At 35.9% G+C, this 26,439-nt stretch overlaps 4 protein-coding genes across 6 annotated transcripts; 2 read left to right on the top strand and 2 right to left on the bottom strand.

The window, feature by feature from the left end:
• Positions 1-1,512: 1,512 nt before the first annotated feature.
• LOC105162102 (nudix hydrolase 20, chloroplastic) lies at positions 1,513-7,153 on the top strand. The gene is made up of 9 exons (XM_011080040.3): positions 1,513-1,880; positions 1,999-2,063; positions 3,727-3,913; positions 4,085-4,165; positions 5,353-5,478; positions 5,789-5,868; positions 5,989-6,104; positions 6,179-6,299; positions 6,789-7,153. Exons 1-9 carry the CDS (start codon positions 1,632-1,634, stop codon positions 6,856-6,858), a joined length of 1,095 nt encoding a protein of 364 aa, XP_011078342.1. The 5' UTR covers positions 1,513-1,631; the 3' UTR covers positions 6,859-7,153.
• Positions 7,154-8,822: 1,669 nt separating this feature from the next.
• PRMT10 (protein arginine methyltransferase 10) lies at positions 8,823-13,548 on the top strand. 2 transcript variants are annotated; one of them, XM_011080041.3, is made up of 7 exons: positions 8,823-9,073; positions 9,547-9,739; positions 9,847-9,952; positions 11,407-11,596; positions 12,523-12,708; positions 12,796-12,879; positions 13,166-13,548. In XM_011080041.3, exons 1-7 carry the CDS (start codon positions 8,906-8,908, stop codon positions 13,337-13,339), a joined length of 1,101 nt encoding a protein of 366 aa, XP_011078343.1. In that variant the 5' UTR covers positions 8,823-8,905; the 3' UTR covers positions 13,340-13,548. The 2 variants fall into 2 exon arrangements, with proteins under 2 accessions (XP_011078343.1, XP_088736330.1); XM_088880204.1 differs by having other exon boundaries at positions 8,933-9,073; positions 9,557-9,739.
• A 1,812-nt stretch (positions 13,549-15,360) lies between these two features.
• On the bottom strand, positions 15,361-16,646 carry LOC105162104 (RNA-binding protein csdA). The gene is made up of 4 exons (XM_011080043.3): positions 16,564-16,646; positions 16,098-16,430; positions 15,665-15,735; positions 15,361-15,564 (listed from the first exon to the last, which is right to left on the bottom strand). The coding sequence occupies exons 2-4, from the start codon at positions 16,421-16,423 to the stop codon at positions 15,551-15,553; spliced, it is 411 nt and encodes a 136-aa protein (XP_011078345.1). The 5' UTR covers positions 16,424-16,430; positions 16,564-16,646; the 3' UTR covers positions 15,361-15,550.
• A 1,407-nt stretch (positions 16,647-18,053) lies between these two features.
• LOC105162105 (O-Glycosyl hydrolases family 17 protein) lies at positions 18,054-20,421 on the bottom strand. 2 transcript variants are annotated; one of them, XM_088880415.1, is made up of 3 exons: positions 19,814-19,950; positions 19,635-19,740; positions 18,054-19,443 (listed from the first exon to the last, which is right to left on the bottom strand). In XM_088880415.1, the coding sequence occupies exons 2-3, from the start codon at positions 19,727-19,729 to the stop codon at positions 18,318-18,320; spliced, it is 1,221 nt and encodes a 406-aa protein (XP_088736541.1). In that variant the 5' UTR covers positions 19,730-19,740; positions 19,814-19,950; the 3' UTR covers positions 18,054-18,317. The 2 variants fall into 2 exon arrangements, with proteins under 2 accessions (XP_088736541.1, XP_011078347.1); XM_011080045.3 differs by having other exon boundaries at positions 19,635-20,421.
• Positions 20,422-26,439: the final 6,018 nt, after the last annotated feature.

Here is a 26,439-nt window from a genome sequence, read left to right as displayed (position 1 = left end):
CCCAAGAAGTAAAATAGTAATCATGTTATAGCTTAATAACATATGTAGAGAGGAGTTAGGACACTCTATTTTCCAATGCCCCTTTTACAACAATTGATGCAGACGTCTTTTGCAATTTTTGATTGCTGAACTGCTTTCTTCTTCCGTTTGCCCATGCCCAATGGGGCAATAGGAACCATTTGAGGGATTGCAGCAACAAATGCTGTCTTACCCTTCTTTCTTCTCTAGCGTTTGGCCCCTTTGCCAAATTTTTTTAGGTGGAAACCTCCCCAACTAATACCAACGATACAGACTTTTCAATCGTTGCCTCGTAATGGACCAATATATTTACCAACTCATGAAAGTTTTTGTCAAGTCCATTCATGTGATAATTCACGATAAACAAATCAAATGAATGAAGAAGAGACTGAAGGATCACATCACTTTTTTAAGATTTGGATTGAGGTTCTTGAGCTTCTCCACAAGGATGGCATCTTAACCCCATACTTTTTGTACAAAAAATATTTCAATCATCTTGGTACCAAAAAACTACTTTTGACGCAACACATCTAATATACGGGTCTGGAACCGCATAAACTTTGCTTATATGAAGCACCATCGACTTGACATCATCGTGCCTATGTACTATTTCTGGATGTCATTGGTCATTGAAGCCAGTATGATACTACGGACCTTTCGCTTGTCCTCGTACCACTTTTCAAACGTCAAACATTTTTCAGGTATGGACCTTTTCGACAAGGCCCAAGGAAGAGATCTATCTAAAACATAGGTTTGATTCTCGAAATTTAGGACAGTTATAAGATTTTATAGCTAGTCATTGTCGTTTGTTCCGTTAGATTTATTAGTCTCAAATCATTGCAGTGAGTGGATTCTCATACATCTACATCTAACGTGAAGCAAAAATTTACCAGATTATCTTAATATTAAAAAAGTCAAGGGTTTTCAATCATTTACCCCTCCCTCTATTTCTTTAAAAAGTTCCCACTCAAATTGGCTTTTTAAAAAATCATTTTTCATTGGACTTAGAGTCGACAAACGCAATAATGAATTTTGCTAAATATATATTGAGAGATAGATACTAAAAAGTATCAAAATAAAAATTTATTAATTTTGATAACCAAATATAAAATAAAAGCCAACTTGTTCAAATAAAAAAAAAATATATCAGTAGAAATTTATGCATACTTTTCTTAATGATATTTATTGTTTTTTTTATTTAATATTTAATGGTAAAGTGACCATTATATAAGAAATAAATAAAAAATACAAATTCAATACCAAAGTAATATTAATAGTAAAACTTTGATACTAAGTAAATCATCTATAATTACTCATATATCTATGTGATATTAATTGCAAAATTCGAATACTAATTAATTAAATATCAAAATAATATTAATAATAAAATATGGGTAACAAAATAAATTTTACTCCACATATTAGGTCCCCAAATGCAAATACAATATAAAAATATTTTTGACTAAAAGCTGACCACCGTTAACTGAACCCTCTCGGAAGAAAAGAAACACAGACAAAAGCCAAAAGAGAGCACATTGCACAAATTCTGAAGTGGAACCGCGAAGAAAGCAGGTGGTGAATTGGTGTAGGGGAATTTCGTGGGAAGTTTGAGCATGGGCAGTAACTGGTGTTATAAACTCTGCTCTTCTCCACTATTCCCTTCTTCCTTTTCTTCTTCTTCAATTCCGAGGAGAGTAATATTCTCAGTTTGCCCTCCTCCTCGTTCTGTTCTATCAGCTTCCCATCACATTGTCAGCAGTGAATTCACTTGGGACGACGTCTTCAACTTCCAAACGCACCAACCTGTCAGGTCTGACCTCAGCGGCTTCGTTGAGAAAGTGAAACTCTGCAATCGCAATTGTGTAATCCCTTTCACTTAATTTCCCCAACCCCCTACGCCTGCTTTGTTTCGCACACGCACGCACGATAGTTCGTGCTCGCTTGATAGTAGTTTATGCTAATCGTGGGATGCATTTTCAGGAGAAGCAATGTGAATTTCACCCTTTTGTAATTGAAGGGCACGTCGTTGGCTATGTTCACCACGGGTAAATCATGCCATTTGACCACAATTTTCAATTTTGACTTGTTAATTTAGGCTATTTCGTTGTCTGTACCATCAAATTCTTTCCTATATGGTTAGAGTCTTCAGTTTCATGCCTTCAAGATTTCCAAGAGAAGAACACATGTTTGTTGTCCCATACAATGGGTTGCTCATGCCTAAAGAGAAAGAAGAGAATGTAGCAGTCATGAATGAACCAAAAATTATTTGGCAAAGTAGATTCCTCACAATTGCTCCAGTATGAGCTAATTGGTCGAATGATGATGCTCTTTAGGTTACCATATTTGGCCTACACTAGAATTGAATGATATGCAGAAGAAAGTAGGAAAAATACTAATGCTACAGCTTTGGTTTTTTGTGTGGGATAAGCTTGTGAAGGAGCAAGCTATCGGTGCCTTATGGGTGTTACTAGCCTTCCCATATCCCCTGAATTCCCCTAGTCTTCCCTCCAGTTCCATAAGGCAGAAAGTGAAATGCGATTTGGAGGCCAAGCCAACCCAGCAGTCATCCTGCAACTTAGGTCATCAGAAAGAAACAAGATTATGAGTATAAAGACACATACACTGATTGATTATAGATGATAAAGGAGGGAACTTGATGAACTGATTATAATAGTGGTTAGAGCTGCTTTCTTAAAACGCTTGGTGAGGGAGACTGCCGTTCATAAATCTCTAACAGTATCAAACAGATGCTTCAATGCTACTTCTGTACCTTTTTGTCCTGACATGCCTCCTCGAATGATGCACACTTGTATACAACTGATAGGACAATTTGACGAAGAAAACATGTCTATTCCATTCCATTCCAGCAATCCGACTCCCATGGCTTCGCAGTTTGCTGTGTCTCCATGTTTTCCGATTGGCTGAAAAAAATTATTTTGTTGAGAAATCCATGTACCAGTGTCCTTCACTGCAACAGTGTTCAATTCTAGATTTCCCTTTAGTGGCAGTTCAATGCAGTGTTCATCAGCTGTTACTAATCATCGGAGAACCAGACCTGCAAACTACCATTTGTGGATTCTGCAAGTAAAATTGTCAGAAGATAATTGTAGCTATTAAATGCCCATAATGCAGAAAACTGGGTACTTATTAACCTAAATTCTGCACTCTGCCAGCCTTTCAGTGGTTTAAAACCCAAAATTTGTTATGAGTTTTAGGTTTTGTTTCTTAATATTTCCATGTAAAGAAACACTGCATAAAAGCCTTCCAATTCATATTATGCTGGACATTTGCTGATATATGTATATTTATTCATCTCTTTTCTATTATTTTAAAGTTCATAAAAAAAACTTAGATATTTTTATCCTTAATTTCCTTTATCAAGTACTTGATTGAAAGGAAGCATGTAGGTTATGTGGGATCAGCCTGGACATTTACTTTTACAGGATTTGATGCTGCTAGTATATGATCTATTTCGTGCCTTGTGATCCAAAATTAAGTCATGAGGCACATTTTGCATTATTGCAAAGTAGACAATTAACTCTTTCAATTAGCTAACATTAACCTCAAATAAGTCCTATTGTTTCTTAGATTTATCTATCTGATCTGTAAACCTACTTAAAGGAACTCAGAAAGGCTATCTTACTTCGACACCCTATGGAATCAATTATATCTTCTATTCATATGGTGACTTCTTCATGCCCTAAGCAGATTTGCTAACCACCTGAGGGAATATCAAGATGTATTCACTTTCCCAAGGAACACCTCGTGTGGCAGCCACTTAGGATGCCACATAGAATTACATCCGAAGCTGACTACATCAGAGGACAGGACAAAAGCTGTTGGAGATGTAGTCGCGTGCTTGGGTGAAGAACTTATTCCAGGAATACGAAATGAGGTAGTTGTGATTACAAACTTTTTGATTTTCTCATGATACACTCTCAACTACCTTAAGAAATCGCAAAACATATCGGTATATTTTTTCTTTCAATGACTTGCTGTTAGAAAATTGCAAAACATATCAGTATATTTTTCTTTCTATGACTTGCTGTTATTTTTCTATTTACAGCTCTATCCTGTCACATCTTCTTTTGGGGCCCCATCATTTTTCTCACTGGAACGCGCAGCAGCACCATACTTTGGAATAAAGGTAACAAAGTTTGTCATATAGTTTTTACTTGTTTCCATCTATATTTTAATCTGATCACTACTTTGTGAAATAAGGACTTTAACATTGCAATTGGATTGACAAACTTGGAGTTGGTGATTTTAGATCCACAATGACAAATCCCCCTCGAATTTGTTCTGGTAACTCTATAGTACAGAGGATTTAAGATTCCTGAAAACTTAAAGCCTTTTGTTGAATAAAAATTTATGTTTAACCTGCTAAGGTTTGTAAAACCATACACACACAACTGGAAAATTGTGGAAAGACATAAATGGCCTCACAGCATTCCAACCAAAGTCAAAATAAGATCATCTTGTATTTGAATGATCAAAATTATTTTTGGACCAAAATATAAGCCTATTTTATAAGGGTGTTTTTGTAATATTTTGAACAGTCATAAATTGATTAATAAAGATCAATTGTCCAATTCTTATTTCATTTAAATCACAGTCCACATTTGACTTTTAACTAGAATAGCCTATAGTTTTGTAGATAATAGTCATATACTATATATATTTTAAATTTTATATATAGTTTTTAAATATAAAGAAGAAGATCTTTTATATTTCTTAGATATCCGGATATATATTTTATGTATTCTTATATATTATACATTTTATGCGTAACCGTAAGTTTGTATTTGTAGAATGTCAAATCATAATCATTCAGTTTAAATCGATTGAGATATTATTGAGATAAGAACTATTGATTTATATCAAGAAAAGAATATTACAAAAACACCTGTTGTATTACTCATTAATTACGAATACCTGCATGTGCATGTAAAAGAAACTTACACTCAAGCCAAAAAGGTGTTTTTGTTCATAGAAATTGGTAAATACAGGTAAACAAAATTTTCCCCGCCAACTGTTGGGCAAATTCGAAAGTTCACATAAGCCTACTGTAGGAACCCTAACAGAAGGGGACAATGTGAAACGGGGCAAATCTCGAGGGGTGTTAATATTACTTTTAAGCTAAAGAAGAGATCTTTATAATTACAACAAACTCAGGGGTGTAATTGATATGGACTGATAAGCCGGATTTGCAAACAATGCAGAGGTAACATTCACATTTTGGTCATTTTGACTGTGCTTAAGCAGATCTCATCTCTTGATGGTTGTAAAGAGTTAATGAAGATATCTATTAATTTTGAGCTATTATCATGCTAGGCCTATGGGGTTCATATGAATGGCTATGTGCAAAGAGGCAACCAGAAGTATCTGTGGATAGGAAAGAGAAGTAAAGTAAAACCTACATATCCTGGAAAGCTTGACCATCTTGTTGCTGGAGGCCTGGTATGGCTTGATCTTCTATGTCGTGTTTGTTGTATTGTTGTTTGTGCTCATTAACATATGGTTGCAAGCATTTCTACAGTTCTACTATTTCTTAAAATCTGTCCATCTTCTGGTTCAACATTCAGACTCACTTGTTTGTTTGCTTGTTTTATTTTGCTTTTATGTTTTTTATTTTTTTATTTTTGATGTGTGAGGAATCTAGACTAGCTTTGCTCATAACACACTAAATCACTATTTCCGAAACGTCATTCTGCTGGTAGTATTATAGCTTTTCTGTTTTTGAAAAAGATTTTTATGTACACGAGTATAGCCGCATGGGATACCCTGTGGGGAGAATCTTGTAAAGGAATGTGAAGAAGAAGCTGGCATACCAAGATCTATTGCCAGCCAGTAAGTTTTTCAATTCAATACCTGGGCCATCCAACTTTTAAGAAAAATGTCAAATTTTCCTCCTAGATGACATCCTTCTTTGATGAATCAATAAATGATTAGATGCTTTTGTTTACTCAGAGCCAAAGCTGTTGGGGCTGTATCTTACTTGGACATTGATGGATATAGATTCAAGAGAGATGTTCTTTTCTGTTATGATCTAGAGCTTCCTGAGGACTTTGTTCCTGAGAATGAGGGTGAGTTTGTCAAACTTTCTACTACAAAAAATAAATGAAAGCTTGTGTGAAGACATATTTTTTGGTCATGGCAGATGGAGAGGTGGAAAGCTTTAAACTAGTCCCCGTCACACATGTTGCAAATATCATAAGCAGTACCCAATTTTTCAAGGAAAATTGCAATCTTGTCATTATCGATTTCCTCTTCCGCCATGGGTATGTTATCTTTCCATTGTCTAACATGTTCTGAACTGTGCCTGATGCCTTACTGATATAACCCTTCTAGTGATGTGAACTATACAACATAATCGATCAAGTATGGTGTCTTCAAAAGTTTCTACTGTGTATAAGAAAAAGAATTACTTTAGTGACTGAAGTTGGAATCAATGAGTCATCATTCTTTTTGTAGTTGTAATATTAAATCCATCAATATTTTGATAGTTAAGATCGACTCTATGGAGCTAAGGCGTTGTTTTTTAATTCATAACCTTCAACCAATTGAATGCTAACAAAATGGAATCATATACCTCTCTTGCTCCTTTCTGTTTCTTCCTTCTTGGTCCAATGGCATTTGCCAATACTGTGCTTAACAATCTGAAACATGCACATTCCAAAGATGAAATACCCGCCTTGCTACTTTTCTGAAGTGAAAGTCTGTTTTACTTTCCTGCGTGTTAGTATTGCCTTGTTTTCAAATATGTGCAGGTATATTAAGCCTGAGGAGTTAGGATATCTGAAGCTACTGCAGAGTCTGAGAAGTGGAGATTGCACCTAAATGTTGTTCAGTTCAGAACAGAGCATACTCTATTACTCGGCCAGAATAGATACATTACGCGGGAATTTGTTTGCGCTACTCTTTCGTTACCCTTTTTCCTTCTGCGCATGTTCATGTTTCCACATGGTTAGTCAGTGCTTGCAAAACACTTCAGGTACTAATTCTCAGAAGAAGTGGCAAGTGATTGGGAAGTAAAAGTTCTTTGTGTATAGAAATTATGTTCAAAATGAAAATAAACTATAAACCAACTTTTACTGAAGTTGTGATAATGAATCCCTTCTGCATTTGGCACGCATGACTCGAAATTGCTTGAACCTTAAGAGGTGATTTATTTTTGGGAGTTTGATTAAATAAATTAATAACAGATATGATTGATTATTGCAGGATTAGTTAAACAAATACATCATGAAATAAATCTTCTGGTTATTATTATCTTTTAATGATTTCCTGTAGCTTATCAAGAAGAGTAAGAATAATCTCCTATCTAAAATAGTTTAATTACTAATTTCTCTCCTCTTATGGTAAAAAGATCAATCATCTAACATTAACCAAAGTCTCCATTAGATTTTGCAGAAGCCCTAGCAAAACGAAAATTAGTTCGTTAACTAGATAAAACATTAAAGAAAATTACATAAAAAAATTCAAGGAGTTGAAAGTCGGGCGTGAACGGTTTGTCACTCCGACATCTGATTAACTTCTCTATATTTTAGTTGTCTTTTTCTTCTTCGTGTTCAGCAATCTTTTCCCTTTTTCTCCAGCAAAAAGAATGACAATAGCCTTCTTCCTATCTGCTATTTATATTAGTTCCCTAGATATGATAAGGAAGACAACCTTTAGTTAGTCTAATTCTCTTTCTTTCTTTTCCTATCTCCTTCTACCATATTTCTTTTCAATAGATACAAGAGACTGCACATAATATTTTGACTCAAGAATTATGTTGGGGCTTTTCAATTGCCCACTATCGATGTACGATATTTCATTGTTACTAGTAAAATTGGATTCAATTTTTTGTTAAACGGACTCCTGATAACCTGTGGGTTATGGGTTAAACTAAATTTGAATTTCTGTTCTCTGGATTTCTGATAATCCGTAGGTTATGAATTATCCTTGATATGTTTTTTGCTGCATATTTGAATTTTTCTTACACTTGAGATGTTTTCTTGCAACTTGCTCTTTCTTTCATGAAAACACCAAAATATCACAAATAAATTTAAGAACAAACATTATTACAAGAATATAGAGATATCAACAACAAAATGTAGCATATAATTTCACTAATCAGAATCAGATCAAAGAGAAAGTTCGATTAATTGAAATTTCGGGACGCTATTCACTAAACCGAAATGTTCAATTTGGTTTGGTAAAAATCGAACTTATTTTGATTCAGTTTGATTTTTACATCGAATTAATAAAAAATTATAAAAGAAAAAGGTAATGGTAATTTATTTGTTATAAATTGTTAATAATTATAATAAATAAGTATGTATTAATTATAAAATTATTATTTTTTTGTTATAAATACATATATTACGATATTTAATATTTATATATATTCATAATGTAATATATTTTTATATATATATTTTAAAAAATTCAGTATTATGTTCGATTCGATTAATTGCCATAAAAAATTAAAATCGAACTAAATAATTAAAATTTGAAATTTGTTTTTTTTTTTCAAAAAGCAAACTGTATTTTCAATTCGAATAATTCAACTAAAAATTGCAAGCCCCTATCGACCAGGTTTTGTCTTAATCGATTTTTTTCTTTCTTAATTTTAATTATTGCTGCTGCTTTCACGATTTCAAGTGCTACTGAACCCCCCCCCCCCCCCCCCACAAAAAAAACAAAAAAAAAAAAGAAAAAATAGAAAATGCTATCGAACCGGGCTGCAAACCTACCGGTTTGATGAAATAACGGTCCAATCTACGCAGCTATAAATATTGTTTTCCCATGTGCCCTAAAACCCAAAGTCTCTATATTTTGTTCTCACTGAATTCTTAACTTGAAAAACAGCTACGGTTTCGGAGGTTGACAGGTGAGAACAATGGGTAGCACCGCCGCAAGCGGCGTTGTTGACAAGGGGGTTGATTTCGCCAACTATTTCTGTACATACGGTTTCCTCTACCACCAAAAGGAGATGCTGTCCGACCGCGTTCGGATGGACGCTTACTTCAATGCCATTTTTGAGAATAAACACCACTTCCAAGGAAAGGTACAGATTCATTGGATAATGTACTAGTCTCTTTGCTGAATGATGTTGTATGGTAAACATATCTATGTTAACGCTTGGATAATCTGTTTCGACGCGTTGGAGGGGGTGTTTGAAGGTTTTCCTTCTCTTTGCTACTCAACTTATTTTGACATGGAAATGAGCTATATAAAGAGTTCTCAGCCACTGTGAGTTGATATATGTGTTGCTGAGTGAGTTTGATACTTCATCTTTTTTTACACTTGAGTGTATTGTATGTCCCTTTGTCCATAGTTCCACGATATTGTTATATGTTAGGGAGAAAATTTAATTTCTTAGAAATGTTTTAAGAGAAATGCTTATCCTTGCTTGCATTGAAGTATGAACTCAAATAGCTGCATTAACACTTAAACTGGAAATATACCTGTTGAAAGTTCTCTGTCTTTTGGTGATTTTGATGGAAATATTTGGACTGAGTTGATTTATCCATGGAGTAGACTGTTCTAGATGTAGGAACGGGGAGCGGAATTCTAGCTATATGGTCTGCACAGGCAGGTGCGAGGAAAGTGTATGCGGTCGAAGCCACAAAGATGGCGGAACATGCATTGGAACTTGTTAAAGCGAACAAGCTTCAGAATGTAGTTGAAGTGATAGAGGGATCAATGGAAGATGTTACCCTGCCAGAAAAAGGTTAAGTTTTATGTCATCTCACCATGATGATGTACTTCATTGTTTTATTTTTTTGTAAATGATTGCAGTTCTCTGACAAGTAAACTGAAACCTTTTTTCCTGGGCAGTTGATGTAATTATTTCAGAATGGATGGGATACTTCCTTCTGCGCGAATCAATGTTGGACTCTGTAATCTGTGCCCGGGACCGCTGGCTGAAACCAAATGGAGTCATGTTAGTTCCTTTTCTATAGATACGCTATAAGTTTCAGCTTTATATTGTACTTCCTGCCTTTCCAGTTTTTCATGCAGATAGTTGTTTCAAATTGTGCATATTTCACAATGGCCTACTTCGTGTTGGTGTGGTACAAATGTGCTCCCCCCAAACATGAAATCTTAATAGATCCATTCTTCCATGAATATGCAATCATTTCCTATATCTGGTCTTGAAGATGCAGCATATGGCTGTATTCTTCCATTTCCCATACCAAATTCCTGGCTTTCCTTCACTTCAATTCAAAGACATGTCCACTTGTTGTAATGGATATTTTGGCCGAATTATGTTGCATCACATGGGAAATGGGAGCACAACACGAATTTTGGATTTTAACTCGGTGAATGTATTCTCTTGGGTTTTAAGGGGAATGATGTTGGACCTCAGAAATTTACATGTGTTACTTTGATGCCTTTCACTTCTTAGAACATTCTAAATCACACAATTCTCCAAGAGGAAGGTGGTGCTTGAAGGCTCCAATCTAACACTGTTAATAGTTAGACCACCATCTTAATATCAAGAAGTTTTACTTCATACTCTGAAAATACTTCCTTGGGTTACCTTCAATTGATTACTCTAAATTATTTGGTTAGCCACTGAAGGTTGGAGGAGTCTCCACAGACTCCACCATTGGCGCTTCTCAGCATATCAACAAAATTCATCTTTGAGTTACCACATTAAAACTCAGGTGAACATATATACCCTATCAACATAAAATTTGAGAGCAGGACGCTTTATAATGTTGAACATATAGTATTCATCATCTGCGCCCACCATTACGACATTAAGGGCAATTTATTAAGGCATGAATGATATTGGATCATGATGGAGCTCAGGAGGCCTTTGAAGTATAAGGGTAGACCACACAACTACCGAAAACATAATTCAGAAGTTGGTATAGTTCAAGTAATATATAGCGCTGTTATGCAGTTCGGCATGTCCTTCAACAGGATAAAGGCTCTCGTTGTTATACTAGCTTCTGGTCTTTTTTGCAAGTCTCGATTTTCTCTTGTTTGTCACGCAGTAGAGTTGTCATATTTGGTAAGTCACCAATAGGCTATCACCTGCTATTGCAAAGAAAAAAGTATAATGGATCTTGAATTTTGGTGGAAACTTATTGCACTACTTCCTACAAGTTTGGAATATTTGAGGACCTTTTAAACAATTACTTAATACTTATGATGTTAAGGTTGCTATTAAGATTAGAATGGTGTCACAAGGCTATAAATTTAATAATTATTTGAATAAGTTAACAAATAATACATCAAATGTCATAAATAAAGATAAAAACAAAAGAGGCTTGCTGATTGAGCAATTTCAATAGACTCATGTCATGTTGCTTTTAGTTTCACAATTTGGTGGCCATGTTTGATTTGATCTGCTATCGCACAATTAATAAAGCTTAACTCTTGTAGGTATCCAAGTCATGCTCGAATGTGGATGGCACCTATCAGGTCTGGTTTGGTGGATCAGAAAATGAGTGATTATGAAGGAGCCATGGAGGACTGGCGTAGTTTTGTTGATGAGACCAAAACTTTTTACGGTGTCGACATGAGTGTTCTGACAAATCCATTTACTGAAGAACAAAAAAAATACTATTTGCAGGTTGGTGTCATAAGTTATTTAATTATATGTTCATGTGTGTGAAGAATTGACAACAAAATTTTTGTACCATTTCATTAGCATGTGATTACTTGTTTCTTTGATTGCCTTGATCTACTGTGGAACTCTGGCTTTCTGAAGGTGGCGAAGATGGATGGTGAGTGGTGGAGCAAAGGAAGAACACGAAAAGAAAAGAACAGACAATATATATATGTATATATATACACTTAAAATGTGAAAAGATTGAAAAGATAACATTTGATAAGACTGTTCTGGTGACTGAAGTTGAAGATGGGAAGTTCCTTCGGGTGTTATATTGTTCTGGCTGTATCTTCCTTATTTCTTTTATGGCTCTTTTCTCTGTCTTGTCAAAAGAATAAAATGAAATGTTAATTAATTAGCTAAGTGAACTCTTTTCGAATATATTTTCAATTTTGCAGCCTTGACTCACCTGTCTATATCCAGCTTGGGGTTATAATTGTATAAAGGCTGGATCTTGGGTTGCTTTGGTTTTGTAGAATGCGGTTTTTACATTTATTTCCCACTTTCTTTTGATAAATATCTTACTTGTTAGTGGGCACATTGTTGCCATGGTAAGGTTTTATTCATTTGGATTTTCCCGATCATCTTAGATTGGACACTAGTCGTCTATATTTAGTCATTTGGTTTCTTGTAATGTAGTTATTTCTTCCCCTTGTCCTGTTTGACTGTTCTTACATATTTCTCCTGGCTTGCATCTAGAACAACTGAGAAACTTAATTTGTTGAGTTTCTTACAATGTCATCTCGGTGGCATGCCTTCATTTCGTGGTTTTGAATTTGCATTTATGTGATATGGATAATCATTCTTTTAGTTTTAGTTGAGTTAATTGTTGGTGATTGCTTTCTTTCAAAATCTCCCTAACAAGCTCTGCTATTTGTACTTTGTAGACATCGCTCTGGAACAACCTTCATCCAGATCAGGTTATTGGCACGTGTATGGTGGTTAAGGAGATAGACTGCTTGACGACTACTGTAAATGATATACGTAATGTTCATGCAAGCATCTCGTCATCCATTACAGAAGAAAACATGAGATTCTGCGGGTTTGGTGGATGGTTTGATGTCCATTTTCGAGTGAGTTTTTTGCATTACTGATATCAAGCATTTGTGTGAGATCTTGCATGTTTTTGCTTAATTGACTTGGTTAATTTGATCTCCTAGGGTAGCAATAAGAATCCAGCTCAACATGAAATTGAGTTGACAACTGCCCCCAGTGAAGATTATGGTACACATTGGGGCCAGCAGGTTGGTAGTTTTTATATTCGATGCTTTATCTTGACATTGATTTTGGCGTCAAATAAAGAACCATGGATTAGCTAGATAATTAAGGTTTTAGGTTTGGCAAAGGCGATTGTGCGATTATTGGTACTCCTGAAGATGGAGTTTGGGTTGCCATAATATTCCTTGTGTGTGTGTGTGTGTGCTTTGTTTTGTCCTTTAGGCAGAGGGGCGGCATGAGTTGTGTCGCATGTATAGTTCAACTGAATGTGATTTCCTTTCGAATCCTCATATATCTCTTCGCATACTGCAGGTGTTCCTCCTACATCCGCCTTTACGCGTTCAACGCGGTGATGATTTGATACTTCAATTTTCAATGAGTCGCTCCAAGGATAATCATCGGCTGATGGAAGTAGACCTTAGCTGTGAGATGAGACAGTCAGGAAAGTCGCTCCCCGCATTTCAAAAGAAGTTCTTCATAGAGTGAGCCTGGGTTCTACTAAACTCTTGCTTATGCAAAATGATCTGCGCTGGAATGCTATTAGTTCAGATCAGCTGCTCATGACTTCCAAGTTTTGCAAGGTCCTTGTTTACCATTTTTCAGCCTGGCAATGTGTGGCTATTTTGTCTGTAAACCTCACTAATGGAGACCTTCCTAATGAGATGCTGGATTTAATTTTGGGGTAATTACACTGACACCCTGGAGTATAGTGAAATATGTAAACCACCCCGTCATCTTTCATAGTTTACACTCACATTCCTCATCAGTAAAAAAAGTAGCTGAAAAAATTATCTTTACCTAAAAAAATAGTAAAATTTATGAAGTACTTATAGGATTTTTTAACCACAGATTGTGTTAAATTTTTCAATTCAAATTTAGGTCCATAATATTATACTTAGATTTAAATAGCAATTTTGGGTCATTACCTTTTCTCTTTCAAAATTTTACTCGCCTTATTTGGATCATTATCTTCTCTTTCTAATTTCGACTCGCCTATGTTATGTTTTTATGGTCGAATGTAAGAAAATTCAAGTTAAATTCTAAAAGTTGAATCGATACAAAACTAAACTAATTGTTTTATATGATTAGTTTAATGACATAGACTAACTCCTTAATTTAATTCTTAAAAAACAAGATAAAAGAATATCAAATTAAAATATAAATGATTTATACAACTGGATTTTCAAATTCAAAATAATTTTGATTGGAGTAATTTAGTGTATGTCTATTAATTTTATGTGATATGATTCTAAAAGTTTTATCTTAAGTTAGAAATATTAAATTTTTAAGATTGTATAAATCAAAATATTTCAAAAGAGTTTAACCATTGTCAAACTTTTAGAGAAATTTTTATGAATTTAGACTAACAATTAATTTCAAATTTATCTTTTTACTAAAATATTGATGCTGATAGTATTGCAAAAAGTTAAGACTATGATCTTATTTGTAGGATGATAATAAATAGTAGTAACCATATATGTAATTGTAAAAACTTACAGGATGTAATTGAAATTAGTCCAAACTTTAAGAGGATTTATGTGATTATTAATAATTGCATTACTAAAGATTAAAATTGAATTTGTATTTATCTTTCATGCCGGCGTCACCAAGTTCTATCACTATCACTATCACTAACTAGTGGTTCTATTTATTAACTGATAGCAAATTTGAACATTTAGGTTGAAATTAAGATCAATAAATTTAAATAAGAGTGTAAACATAATTTTATAATTAAAAATTAAAAAAATAAAATAGCACACGTAAAATATACGAAATAGCATAAGGCTATTTTCACTTCCTTTTTAAAAATAAAAATAAAAAAATTACTATTTTTTTCCACTAGTAGATTTTTTAAAACATTCCCCATACGTTTCACGGTAGATAAATTGCATTTAATCCACTTGAATAATTATAACATATTGCCGAGTTGCCGTTCGAGCTTACAACATAAAAAAAATAAAAAATAAAAATGCCACTCTCTTATGAGGCAGGAGTAGTATAATTTTCATCTGAAGGCTTCTTCTCGGAAACGTTGCTATTACCTCCTCCTCCATTGAACGATGAAGACAAGATATTGCAATATGCAAGAAAAACATTTATAATTGACAAAGAAATGCCAAGAAACAAATGCAAAATGTGAGCCATGCATGATTTAGTACACAAGCCATGCATGCATGTCTCATTTTCAAATGTTCAGGGGGACTTCATTTTTTATTTTTTTTCCTTCTGGGGTATGTTTTGCTATTGGTGTTTTGGCAAGGACTTTATATATTTAACCCTACTTAATTGAAAAAATGTTGAGATTTTCATAATTTTATTTGCGTAAAAGAACATATCTTTTATTGTATACATATTAATATCGAGATAAATACAATTTACCTCTATAATACATAAAATAAGCAAAATGTTCACGTAAAAAAAATTAATAAATTATTTATATTTAAAAAAATAAAGCAAATTATCCCCATATATATGTAATGTGCAATGTGAAATGTGGCCACTATTGGAGTGGTGGGCAGCAGAGAATGAAGTGAGAGAGAAATCGTGGGCGGGTAAACTAAGTGGAGAATGCCAATTAAACTCAGTCATCAAAGTGTTACAACTTCCTTATTTTTCCCAAGAAAAAAGATTAGCAAACAAAATACTGAAAAGCAAAAAGCAAAAGCTTGAGAAGAGCAGCTTCCCTTCCATATTTGCTTACATTGCTCCTCCTGAACGCAAGTTAAACCGACTCATCAATAATGGCTATCCATCTATATATATATACATACATATCCAACTCACATCTATATATTGGAGGGCTTAGCTTACCACAATCTCTTGGTGTCTTGCATTTGTAACATTCCGTTCTGCTAGCATAATTGTGCATGCCACATCCTACCCTGCCCAATATATAGAAAAGGAGTCGATACTAGAGATCAAGAAGCAATCCATCATGTCCATAATAACAATATTATAGGAGTAAAATTGTAATTTAAGTCCCGTAAGTATGGATAGGTGGCAACCTTAGTCCTGTACGAATCCATTTCGACAATTTTGTTCTGTAATTTTAAAGATTTCGCCCGTTAAGAACTAAGAATATAATTTTCCCTATTGTATGCTTGACTCATGAAAATCTGCATGGAGGTAACGGTAGTTTATTAAGAAGATAGTCCTAATACAAAATAGACCAAGTTTAGATATCATGTCATAAGAATTAAATCCCGGATTCTTTTCACCATTTAATGTTTGAGATTGAACAAACCTGGTGCAAATCCAGTCACCAGTTTTCCAGCCAGGAATTGCATGGTACGCATAACCGGCAGAGGCCATCATTCCAGCGCCGTACCCACAATAATCCTTTGATGCACCACATCTGAAGCAGGTTGGTCTGCTTGCATAGTTATGCACACCGCAATTCATAGCGCCACAGTACCAGTCTCCTGCCAAAACTTCCGTTTTTTGTATTGCATATGAGGAGACCTCAGCCCCGGTGGCGTATTTCGGGCAGCTGCACCGTTGGCACGAGTCGCGTTTTCTAAAGTTGAGGTGCTGACATGCAGGACACATCCAGTCTCCTTCTCTGCTCATCTTGTGTCTAAAAAACATGCAAGAACAAGATTAATAAGAAGTAACGATGACGAGTTAACAGGCCGGTTCGTATAACATGGAAAAAAGTACGACTATGACGCAATACATAGACGAGGACGAGAGAAGAAAGGTTGCCTCACCTCAGACTGAATATGAAGCAGTAGAAGAAACAATTGCAGTATTTGCAGGAAACTGCAGATGAGATGTTGTAATATTGTTCAGAGTTGGCGAATTGGAGAATGGATGATATGGCTTTATATACTACTAAGACATTTTCTGTGGGACCCTAGTAAGATTGGATTCCAAAAGTAAAACATTGCCTTCTACTTCTTGGGAATTCTAGTCCAGACCCGACTCGATCAAACCTGAATGTTGTGTGATCGGTGGATAGTTTAGAATATTTGCTATGTGATTGGTTGATTCGGTCAAACTCGATTCGGGCAAGAATTTTCTCTACTTGGTTTGTTTGCATGAGAAAACATGGTGGGTAGTGAGGGAGGGTTAAAGTTGTTAACTCAGTAAGTGCATGCATACAAGAACCTGTTTGGAAAAAAAAACAGGTCAATAATGCTACTTTTTCCATGATTCCCTTTGCATTATTATTGAAAAGAGTTTGAAACATTATTCTGTATTCTGTACCCATATCTGGTTAGGCATTATGAGGGGAAGATGTTATATGTGAGGTGGCTGGATATTTCGTCTTTGTATTCTCTCGCTCGAAGATCAAATGAGGCGGCCAGCGCTCACATGGGTGCATACGTGTGCTGCCAAGTGCCAATATTCGTTACGAGGATTCTGAGTAAGCTGCATCGATCCCTTTGTAGATGATGAATAGGTTTTATATGGTTCCGGTTAACATGGTTCAGGTTAATGGACAAAAGGAGAAAAAACAGATAAAATCTTGTGCAATGGGAATCAGTTCCTCGTAATGCACATCCATTGGCAAATACCATTTTTCCTAGCATCGTATGATTCCTCCTTTTATCAGAATGCAATAATTCAACACCATCGGAAGATGGATGTCCACTGCATTGTCGCGTCTCCAATGGATCACTTGTAACCATGTCTGCGGGCGCTGTGTCTTCTGAAACAGAACCTTCTTGATGCCTATTTATCAGCATCTTTTACATGAATCAGCAGCAATAATGCATGTATACGATTCCTTGGAGCAGCCAGTAGCATGCATTTCATGCCTTGGAGCTCAAAAAGGCACACGGTAATGTAACAGGTCCCCTCCCGCTTACTGTAGTTTAGGATGCCAACCGCCAAATAACGCAATTTTCTGCAACACCTACGTACTTGGGAGAAAAGTTCTACTTTTGCTTCAGAGTAAGACGGGGTATATTCTGAACAACTTTTCCTGTCTGCAATAATTGACTGAAGAAATTGTTAGGCGGCTTTTAAAGTAGATGAGCATCCGCATCCAATATGGAAAGACCAGTAGTTCTCTCGAAAGATTCCTGATTGTTTTCGCGATTGTTAGTATTAATATAGTGAAAGAAATAGATCGAAATGAATGTATTAGTCAAATACTGTGATGAGCTATGCGTAAACTATGCGTTTCTGTTGGTTTCTGTTGATCAGCTAATTAAATAAAGCAGAACCTCAAGTATACGTCCGGAGCTGAATGTCATGAGAGGTTTTGGTAATTTTCCAAACACAAGCAGCGCTTGATTTACCTTAGATACAGATATTTAAGGTCCTATATTACAAGAAAAATATGCTGAACTGCTGAACCAGAGAATATTTTCAAACATATCCCCTGTTTCTGCATAGAACAGAAAAATAAATCTGATAGCCTTTAGATAAACCATTATGAAAATTTGTTTCTGCCCTAAAGCTAACAGCTTTTTTCTTTCTTTCTGTTTTTTTTTTTTGAATTTTAGCTGGTTAACTAAGAGACTAGAAGCAGAAATACTATACATCCCTCAAGAATGGCAAGCAAAATATCCAGTAGTTTCTTATGCAGCAGCAACAGTGAATTGCCATAAGCAATCATAACAGGAAAATGGCACCTATCGTCAGAAGGATCCTTCTCTGTGATCATAGCCAAACCTGAGAAATCACAATCCCATTCGTTTTGGTTCCTGAATTGATAATACATGTTGAAAGCATAGGAAGCATTCCCTCGCACACTGAGATGATTACAGGAAGAACCGTATCCTAAAGACGTGCAATCAGATAGACTACAAGCGTAATCTATGTTTCCACGCAACTCTTGATCCGTATCCTTCACATGCGGGTTCAAAATGCACCACCTTCTGACCATATATCTCACACCTTGTACAGCCACTAAACCTTTGTTTGCCTGCACACCTGACAAATCCAACTCATACTTTGGCTTCCCATCAAACTCGAAAATTCCCCAGTGTCTCTCAAAGCTACCCGGATCAATGCTTTTGGCATTCTCATCAACAAGGCTAAACAGGTAAACATCTATTTCTCCTTTCCTAGCAGGTGTTCCTTCTCCACTCAAAGCATGCCGAACCAGCCCTTGGTTGAACCTCTTTGCATTTTCGATGTTGGCATGCTTGTCACCGTCAGTTGGCCAACCCACTTCTCCAACTATGATCTTTATATCAGGGTACCCTGCTTTGGTCAGAGCCCAAACCAAAGTGTCGAAATTCGCGTCAAACACATTAGTGTAAACATAGTTGCCATCCCTGAACGGCCTATTTGATCCATCAAAAAAGGCAAAATCTAGAGGGAAATACGTGTTCTGATAGAGAGATAAGAAGGGATAGATGTTAACCACAAACGGCGCTGCATTTGAATACAAGTATTGGACGATTTGAACTGTGAGGTCACGTATTTCCGGCCTGAAGTCACCAGCCGAAGGAACTTGATTTGATTCCGGGGAATAGTAAATGTCAGCATTGAAAGGTACGATTGCTTTGATTTCAGACCCCAGCCCAGCGCGGTTAATTGCTTCCTGGATGTTTCTCAGTGCTGGCAGTGTGTGTTGTAGGTAGGTGCCATTATAGGTTTTCAGAAATGGTTCATTCCCAACAGCAACATACCTGAAAATTTACACTCATGAAGCTAACTAAACAGACAAATATGTCGAAACAATACAAACCGAAACTAGACGAAAAAGGGGGTATTCTTCTATATTTGTAGCAGTCATGAAAGCCACCTCCACCCCATCTCCTTATTCTAGATAAACAACCCAAAACATGTCATGAGAAAGAATTAATTGCTATAACTGAACCTGATATTGACTCCTCCAGGGTAAGCGTAGGCAGTGAGGTTGGCTTCCACCCAAGACGCAGCGGCACCCGGGTCGAGGCTCATCTCCTCCAGCATGTAATTAGGCACTGCAAGCATGACTTCAATATCAGTCCCACATAATGCTTCCAATATACCCTCATCAGCTTCGAACAGCTTCACCTTATCGAAACCGTTGTCTTTCAGCATATCAACCACATTCCGAGCAGGCAACTGGTGCGACGCCATCGTCCCCCAGTTCACTCCCACACTACTAGTGGCCATTATCACCATGCTCATCATCACAACAAACAACAATAACACTACATTGTAATGACATAACTGTGACTGCATTTCATCCATCCTCACCACCCTTGTCTAGCTTGTAGACACTTGAATTCTTGATGTGTTGGGATCCAGCAAGAACAGAGAGAAGACCTATACTTCTGTGGCTAGTCTCAAATTCTTGAGTGGGGTACTGAATCAGAGGAAGAGACAGAGACTTCCCTTCTTTCTTCTTATGCTCACAAACGTGAAACTTCCGGGTGATTGCATCGATCGCCCCAAGAAAATGAGCAAGTAGAAGATAAAGATGAACAAAAGTTGGGGCAGAAGATTTGAATAACAGATTCCTTTCTTAATTCTGTTATTCGGTTATGCATGCAAATAGACCCACTCAAAAAGTGTTAATGTCCGGACTTTGAATTATAGTAATATATATAATAAAGATGAACATGCCAATGCCAATGCCATTGCCATGCGCGGAAATTCAACCAAATAGGATTCTACCAGCAACAGGGATTAATGCAGACTTCACCTACACACACACACACATATATATATATTCATTATTAAAGTTTCTTTTCCTTTTTTCTCAATTTTCAATTTGTAGGTTATCTTCAGTGCTGGGATTGGCTTTTCTATGCTGACTTTGTTGGTCAGTTTAGATGGGCTTAAGGCAATTTACCGCAGTACGTAAATAAGCAAATTACTCCTATAATAATAAAAATAATATTTTTTTTTCTTCTGATATGTAAATGAGCAAATTATCCGTATAACAGAAAAATAACAATTTATACCTTTGTGTTTTTTTAAAATGAAGCAATTTACCTTCAAATATAAATTTTGCTTATTTACTATATTATAGGGGAGTTGATTTTTTTTTTTTTTTTCAAAGATGTACGTGATATCTATATATATGTTAAATAATTAACATACAAAATGCAATTAATTTTGAAATACAAAAATCAATTTAATGTAATTTACTCTCATGTGATATTGTAAAAGAGCAAATTATCTTCCTAAAAACAAAAAAGTAAAATAATTTACCTCATTCTGTTTTTTAAAATACAACAATTTATCTCTTTGTGTTTCATAAAATGAAGCAATTTACATTCCTAAATAGGGAGGTAAATTGCTTCATTTTAAAAAACAGGAGGGTGAATTGTTATGTTCGTTTTTTTATAAGGGAGTAATTTGCTCATTTTCAATATCATAAAGACTCAATTGCATTAAGCCCGAAAACATTAATATATAGAAGTGCAAATTTTCCTCAAGACCCCTATTTTTTTTTTAAAAAAGAAAAATTACCCTCTCCCAAATAAAAAGAAACCATATTTTCCTTTTTTGTTTTTTTAAGTCCAAACGATCACATTTAATTAAAATTCCACTAATTAAAACTATTGGAGCCTGTCTGGTGATCGAACAACTATTGGAGCCTGTCTGGTTATTACACATTTTATTTGATTTCAAGTGTGTGCATGCATGGCATACGCATTTACAGAGCAAAATAAATCAAAATTCTTATAAATATTCTTTGTCCTATATACTACTAAAAAGGAGTATGAATCATATTTAAATAATATTTATAATAAAATGTCCTTGATATGTATACATATATGTAATTTATAAGAATTGATAACAAAAAGTTGCATGTAATGTTGTCACTAAAGATAAATAGTAATACATAAAGTGACGATCTATGGACAACAAATTATTATTGTCACTACATTGTGTTGTGTCTAAGCTGTCCATATAAATATTCCACTATTTATAATGACAACTTTGTCCACAAATTTTGTGACTAGTAATTAATATAGTGAACAAGAATTTTGATATTGTCACTTAATATATAGGGATATATAATTACACTCACTTTTTCTGAGATTTGGTATAATTACACATAAACCTTCTTGTGGTTTGGAAAGTTGTATCTGTATTACCTCAAAGGTTTGCTTTCGTCTAACAAACAAGTATTTTAATTATCCAAAATTCATTGAATTTGCTGATAATAACAAAAAAATGGAATAAAAATTCATATTCACCCTCGATTGACTTATTACTCATTATTGCAAGTCAAGTAATTTTTTTTTATGATCAAATTACTCTTATACATCTTCACATGTTAATGCATGTGAGGAGATATATTTTCACCGTTATAGGGGTAGTTTAGTTAAAATTTTTCTTTTACATGCAATAAGTCAGTAATAAGTCCATCGATGGTAAATATCAATTTTCATTTAGTTTTTTTGTTAATATCAACAAATTCAGTGAATTTCGACAGACGAAGGGACATATTTGTTAGAGAGAAGCAAACCTCAGAAGTACTATATATAATTTTTGAAACCCACAGAAAATTTAACGCGTAATTACACTAAAACTCGAAGGAGGGAAGTATAACTATCCCTAAAATACATAATAAGTGACAACTTTAAAATCACACTGAATAATATTTCAATATTATATATTGTTGTGGCGTCTGCAAACCTATTCCAACTACCAATCCGCAATAAATTAGTAATAATTGGTTGCGACAAAAACTCAACAATTAATTAATAAGCCAAAAAACAGTTGAAAAGAGCTTTTGGTTACTTAGTTGCAGCTGAAAAGAAGTGACTTTGTAGAAAGGATGATGGAGGAGGAATAGGTTAATTATTCAAATATCGAATGAAATAGTGATGAGGGTGTGATTCATGATTTGAGATATGGTAACTCCAAAACAGAGTTGGAAGCATTAATAAGTGAAGACAAGCATTCAAGAATTCCTACTTTCCAGCCCAAATCTACGTGTGCTGATTTCCCTTTGTTTCTTTAATTTTGCTTTTCAAATCGATGTTTCAGCTTTTCCCCACTTTTTTTCTATTTGTCATGAAAAGCTATGTGCAATTCCAGTTAAGATATCTTTCTTCTGTGCTCAAACTTTTGCCAGAAAGCATGTTGACCCCCTGGGATTTAATGCAAACCTTATCACACGTATGCTCATTATTCTACAAAAATACGACCTACATAGCTATCAACAATTCTAATGTTTGATGTAATTCTTTACTAAGGATTCTATTTCTCACTTGCTCCGAAATAATTCTAGCCATTAACTCCGCGTCTCTATAAGTTTCTTGAAACCTTCTTTGATTACTTTCTTGCCAGATATAATATATTATTGAGGCTGATACCGCTCTATATGATGCGTTTATTAGATGCTTACTCCTCCATCGTTTTTCGTTGCCTACGTCACTCCTTGCCAGTGCCGATAAGGCCAAATAATTTTAATTTCTCATTGCAGAATGTGCAAGTGCGCCTTTGAGAACGTATACTAAAAGAATGAGTTTGAGTGAGATTTCATATTCTGATTATCACATAATATACATGGGCGATTGGATGTTGTAACCATGGTTTGTTTAATGTGGTTAGTCTCTCCAAAATAGCAAGTCAAAGCATGAACGATTTCTGACTATTTTAAACAGTCCCATGAGAAGGTTACACCATGTGACTTTGGTTGTCTTCTCTTGAAACAATTTCATTGTTGCACTAATGGAGAACTCACCTGTTGGCACCTTCCAATTAGCAAAGTCCGTCCCCCTTTGAGTACCTGGGAGCAATGTGAGAATGAAGAAAAACTGAAATGAAGGATTAAAGGTGTGGGCGAAGAACCCAAAGTATCCATAAGAAAATTTGGAGCTTTCTTCCTTTTCTGGTAAAAACAGTACAAGTCACAAGGAAGAAAACGATGACAGTTTAAATAAATTGAATCTGTCTAGCTTCTAACTAATCCATAACCGCCTGGTCAATTGATGTAGCCCAATCAAAAACAAAATAAATGACTGTACATCAACTGACTAGATAAAATGCAACTACAAAGAAAATGTAAAAGAGGAAAAACATGCTTTCTTCATCGTCTATCCTTGGTCCATGAGATCATCTTCGTCTCTAGCTCCAGCCTCTTCTTCAGTGATCATGGCAGCAACAGAGGCAGCAGCAGTAGAAGATATTCCAACAGCCCCCCCACAAGTGGGACTAGGGGCGAACGACAGAGGCCCAACATGGAAAGGAAGAAGCTAAACAATTTCAAAGGAAGGACTTTGGTGAACAAGTCAGCGTACTGAGCAGAACTTCTAACCAGAACAGGGGTAATGAAGCCATCCTTATAGGCATCACGGACTAGGTGGCAATCACTCTCAATATGTTTGGTGCATTCATGAAAAACATGGTTGGCAAGGATGTGGAGAGCAGCCTTGTTGTCACAAAATAGATTGTTAGGCAAAGCGAGAGAAACACCAAAGTCAGATAACAAGTAAGAAAGCCAATGTAGCTCACAAACAGAAGCAACTAAGCTACGATATTTAGGCTCCGCAGTAGAAAGAGACACAGTGGATTGCATTCTGGTTTTCCAAAAAAGAAGAGCACCAATCAAAGAAAGCCTAGAATCTGAGCAGGAAGCCCAATCTGCATCAAGTAGCTTTAAAGAACCAAGGAGTTAGCAGCAGGCAGGAAGAGCCCTAGCGAGGGACAATCCTTGAGGTAACGCACCACATGAAGGGCAACATGCCAGTGAGCCTCGTAGGGGCGATTAAAAAATTGGCTCAATTGTTGAACACAATGTGAGATATCAGGCCTAGTGAACCCCAGATACAGTAGCGGACCTACCAAACGTCTGTAAGAATCATGGGCCTAAAGCAAAGCGCTAGAATCAGAACATAGCTTGAGGCCTCGGGGAGAAGGCGTGGAGACAGATTAACATGTTGCAACCTAGCGTATGTGATGATGCCCAGAACATACTTGGTTTGAGCGAGGTAAATCCCATCAGAATTGCAGGCAATTTCTAAGCCCAAGAAGTATCTGGCATCACCAATGTCCTTGATGGTGAAGATGTCATGAAGATAATCCTTAACTCGCTGAAGATCTGCAACAAAAGGACTAGTGATAAGAATATCGTTTACACAAATCAAGAGAGCTGACAAACCATGAGCAGTCTATAGCAGGAAAAGACAATGATCATGCACTGACTAAATGAACCCAAAATCTTGAAAAGTGAGCTCCACATTTTACTGGCGAGAAGCTGCTTTAATCCATAAATGGACCGTTCTAATTTGCAAACCAAGCCTGAAGCAACCTTGTACCCAGTTGGAGGTGTCATGTAGATGTTTTTCCCCCAAATGGCCATGGAGGAATGCATTGTTCACGCCAAGCTGTTGCAGTACCCATCCATGTATTGTAGCAAGAGTTAAGAACAATCTCACAGTTACAGCCTTTGCAACTGGGGAGAAGCTGTCAGTGTAGTCAATCCCTTCAACCTGGTTGTAGTCGTCTGCAACCAAACGTGCCTTGTATCTCTCCACACTGCCACCAGCTTGCAGCTTGATTTTGAACACCCACTTGCACCCTATAGTACGTTTCCCAGTTGGAAGAGGGGTCAATCACCAAGTTTGGTTCCTCTCGAAGGCCTAAATTTCAACGCCCATGGAGCTCTCAATTTTGGGTGCTGAACAGCCTCTGCAAAGGATTGAGGTTCCTGCAATATTGACAGAGAAGCCACAAAGGAAGAGTTTGTACCACAAGTAGAATGCAAAAGGGAAGAATTATGGTGGTGACTTAACAAAATCATTTAGCCAAAGGGGTTTCTCGGTTCGTCTACTGGATCTTCGAGGAACACAGATGACTGGTTGAGAAGATCCAGTAAAAGCAAGAGGAGATGAAGGGGATTTAGATGCTGCAGTAATGGAAAGGTCTGTAGGAGAAAAGGAAGTTGATGCAGAGGATTGAATAGAGCTATTAAGAGTGTTGTTATCAATGACAACTGCAACAAGCAAAGGACAACAAAGAGGATTAGTAGAAGGATTTTGAGCAAAAAGAAACATGGTTTCATGGAAGATCACATCCCTCGAAGTAAACATAGTGTGATCATTTACGTCATAAAGTCTATAGGCTTTTGTGTCAAGGAGTAGCCAATAAGAATGCATTAATGAGCTCTCTTGTGAAATTTAGATTTGTGAGGATCAAGGTTAGTGGCAAAACAAAGGCAACCAAATGTTCGAAGATGGACATAGGAAGGAAGGTGACCAAACAAAGCTTGATAAGGGGTCTTCCAATTCAGAGTTTGTGAGGCAGTTCTGTTAATAATGAAGGTAGCTGTAAGTATAACATCTCCCTAAAATTTGATGGGCAAGGGTGCTCGAAATAAAAGTGCTCTAGCAACATTGAGAAGATGTCTATGCTCTTTCAACCCTCCCATTTTGTTCGGGAGTGTAGATACAAGAGGTTTGGTGTATGATACCTAGTTTATGACAGAATGCTTGGTAATCCTTGTTGATGAATTCAGTACCATTATCAGATTTTAGTGTTTTTATTTTGGTGCCAAATTGTGTTTCAACCATATTATGAAATGTAATGAGAGTAGAAGTGACTTGATCTTTGTGTTTGATGAGATAGGTCCACAAAGATCTACAATGGTCATATAGAATTGTCAAGATGTAGTTGCAGCCTGAAGTACTTGGGGTTTTATATGGCCCCCAAATATCCAAATGAATCAGATCAAA

The sequence above is a fragment of the Sesamum indicum genome, linkage group LG5 (assembly GCF_026168435.1).
Source record: "Sesamum indicum cultivar Baizhima isolate 11 linkage group LG5, ASM2616843v1, whole genome shotgun sequence".
In the NCBI taxonomy this organism is placed as follows: Eukaryota; Viridiplantae; Streptophyta; class Magnoliopsida; order Lamiales; family Pedaliaceae; genus Sesamum; species Sesamum indicum.
The sequence above is the reverse complement of the archived record's forward strand: the minus strand, read 5'-3'. Positions and strand labels throughout refer to the sequence as shown.

Excerpts from the sequence above, each read along its gene's own strand:
- LOC105162105 (XM_011080045.3), bottom strand. The coding sequence starts at position 19,993 with ATGGATGAAATGCAGTCACAGTTATGTCATTACAATGTAGTGTTATTG. Across the intron at positions 19,444-19,634 it reads CCTGGAGGAGTCAATATCAG|GTATGTTGCTGTTGGGAATG; the intron begins GTTCAGTTATAG and ends GTAAATTTTCAG.
- PRMT10 (XM_011080041.3), top strand. The coding sequence starts at position 8,906 with ATGGGTAGCACCGCCGCAAGCGGCGTTGTTGACAAGGGGGTTGATTTC. Across the intron at positions 9,953-11,406 it reads CTGAAACCAAATGGAGTCAT|GTATCCAAGTCATGCTCGAA; the intron begins GTTAGTTCCTTT and ends TAACTCTTGTAG. Across the intron at positions 12,880-13,165 it reads GTACACATTGGGGCCAGCAG|GTGTTCCTCCTACATCCGCC; the intron begins GTTGGTAGTTTT and ends CGCATACTGCAG.
- LOC105162104 (XM_011080043.3), bottom strand. The coding sequence starts at position 16,423 with ATGAGCAGAGAAGGAGACTGGATGTGTCCTGCATGTCAGCACCTCAAC. Across the intron at positions 15,736-16,097 it reads GGTGACTGGATTTGCACCAG|GGTAGGATGTGGCATGCACA; the intron begins GTTTGTTCAATC and ends TATATTGGGCAG.
- LOC105162102 (XM_011080040.3), top strand. The coding sequence starts at position 1,632 with ATGGGCAGTAACTGGTGTTATAAACTCTGCTCTTCTCCACTATTCCCT. Across the intron at positions 1,881-1,998 it reads AACTCTGCAATCGCAATTGT|GAGAAGCAATGTGAATTTCA; the intron begins GTAATCCCTTTC and ends ATGCATTTTCAG. Across the intron at positions 5,869-5,988 it reads CCAAGATCTATTGCCAGCCA|AGCCAAAGCTGTTGGGGCTG; the intron begins GTAAGTTTTTCA and ends TTGTTTACTCAG.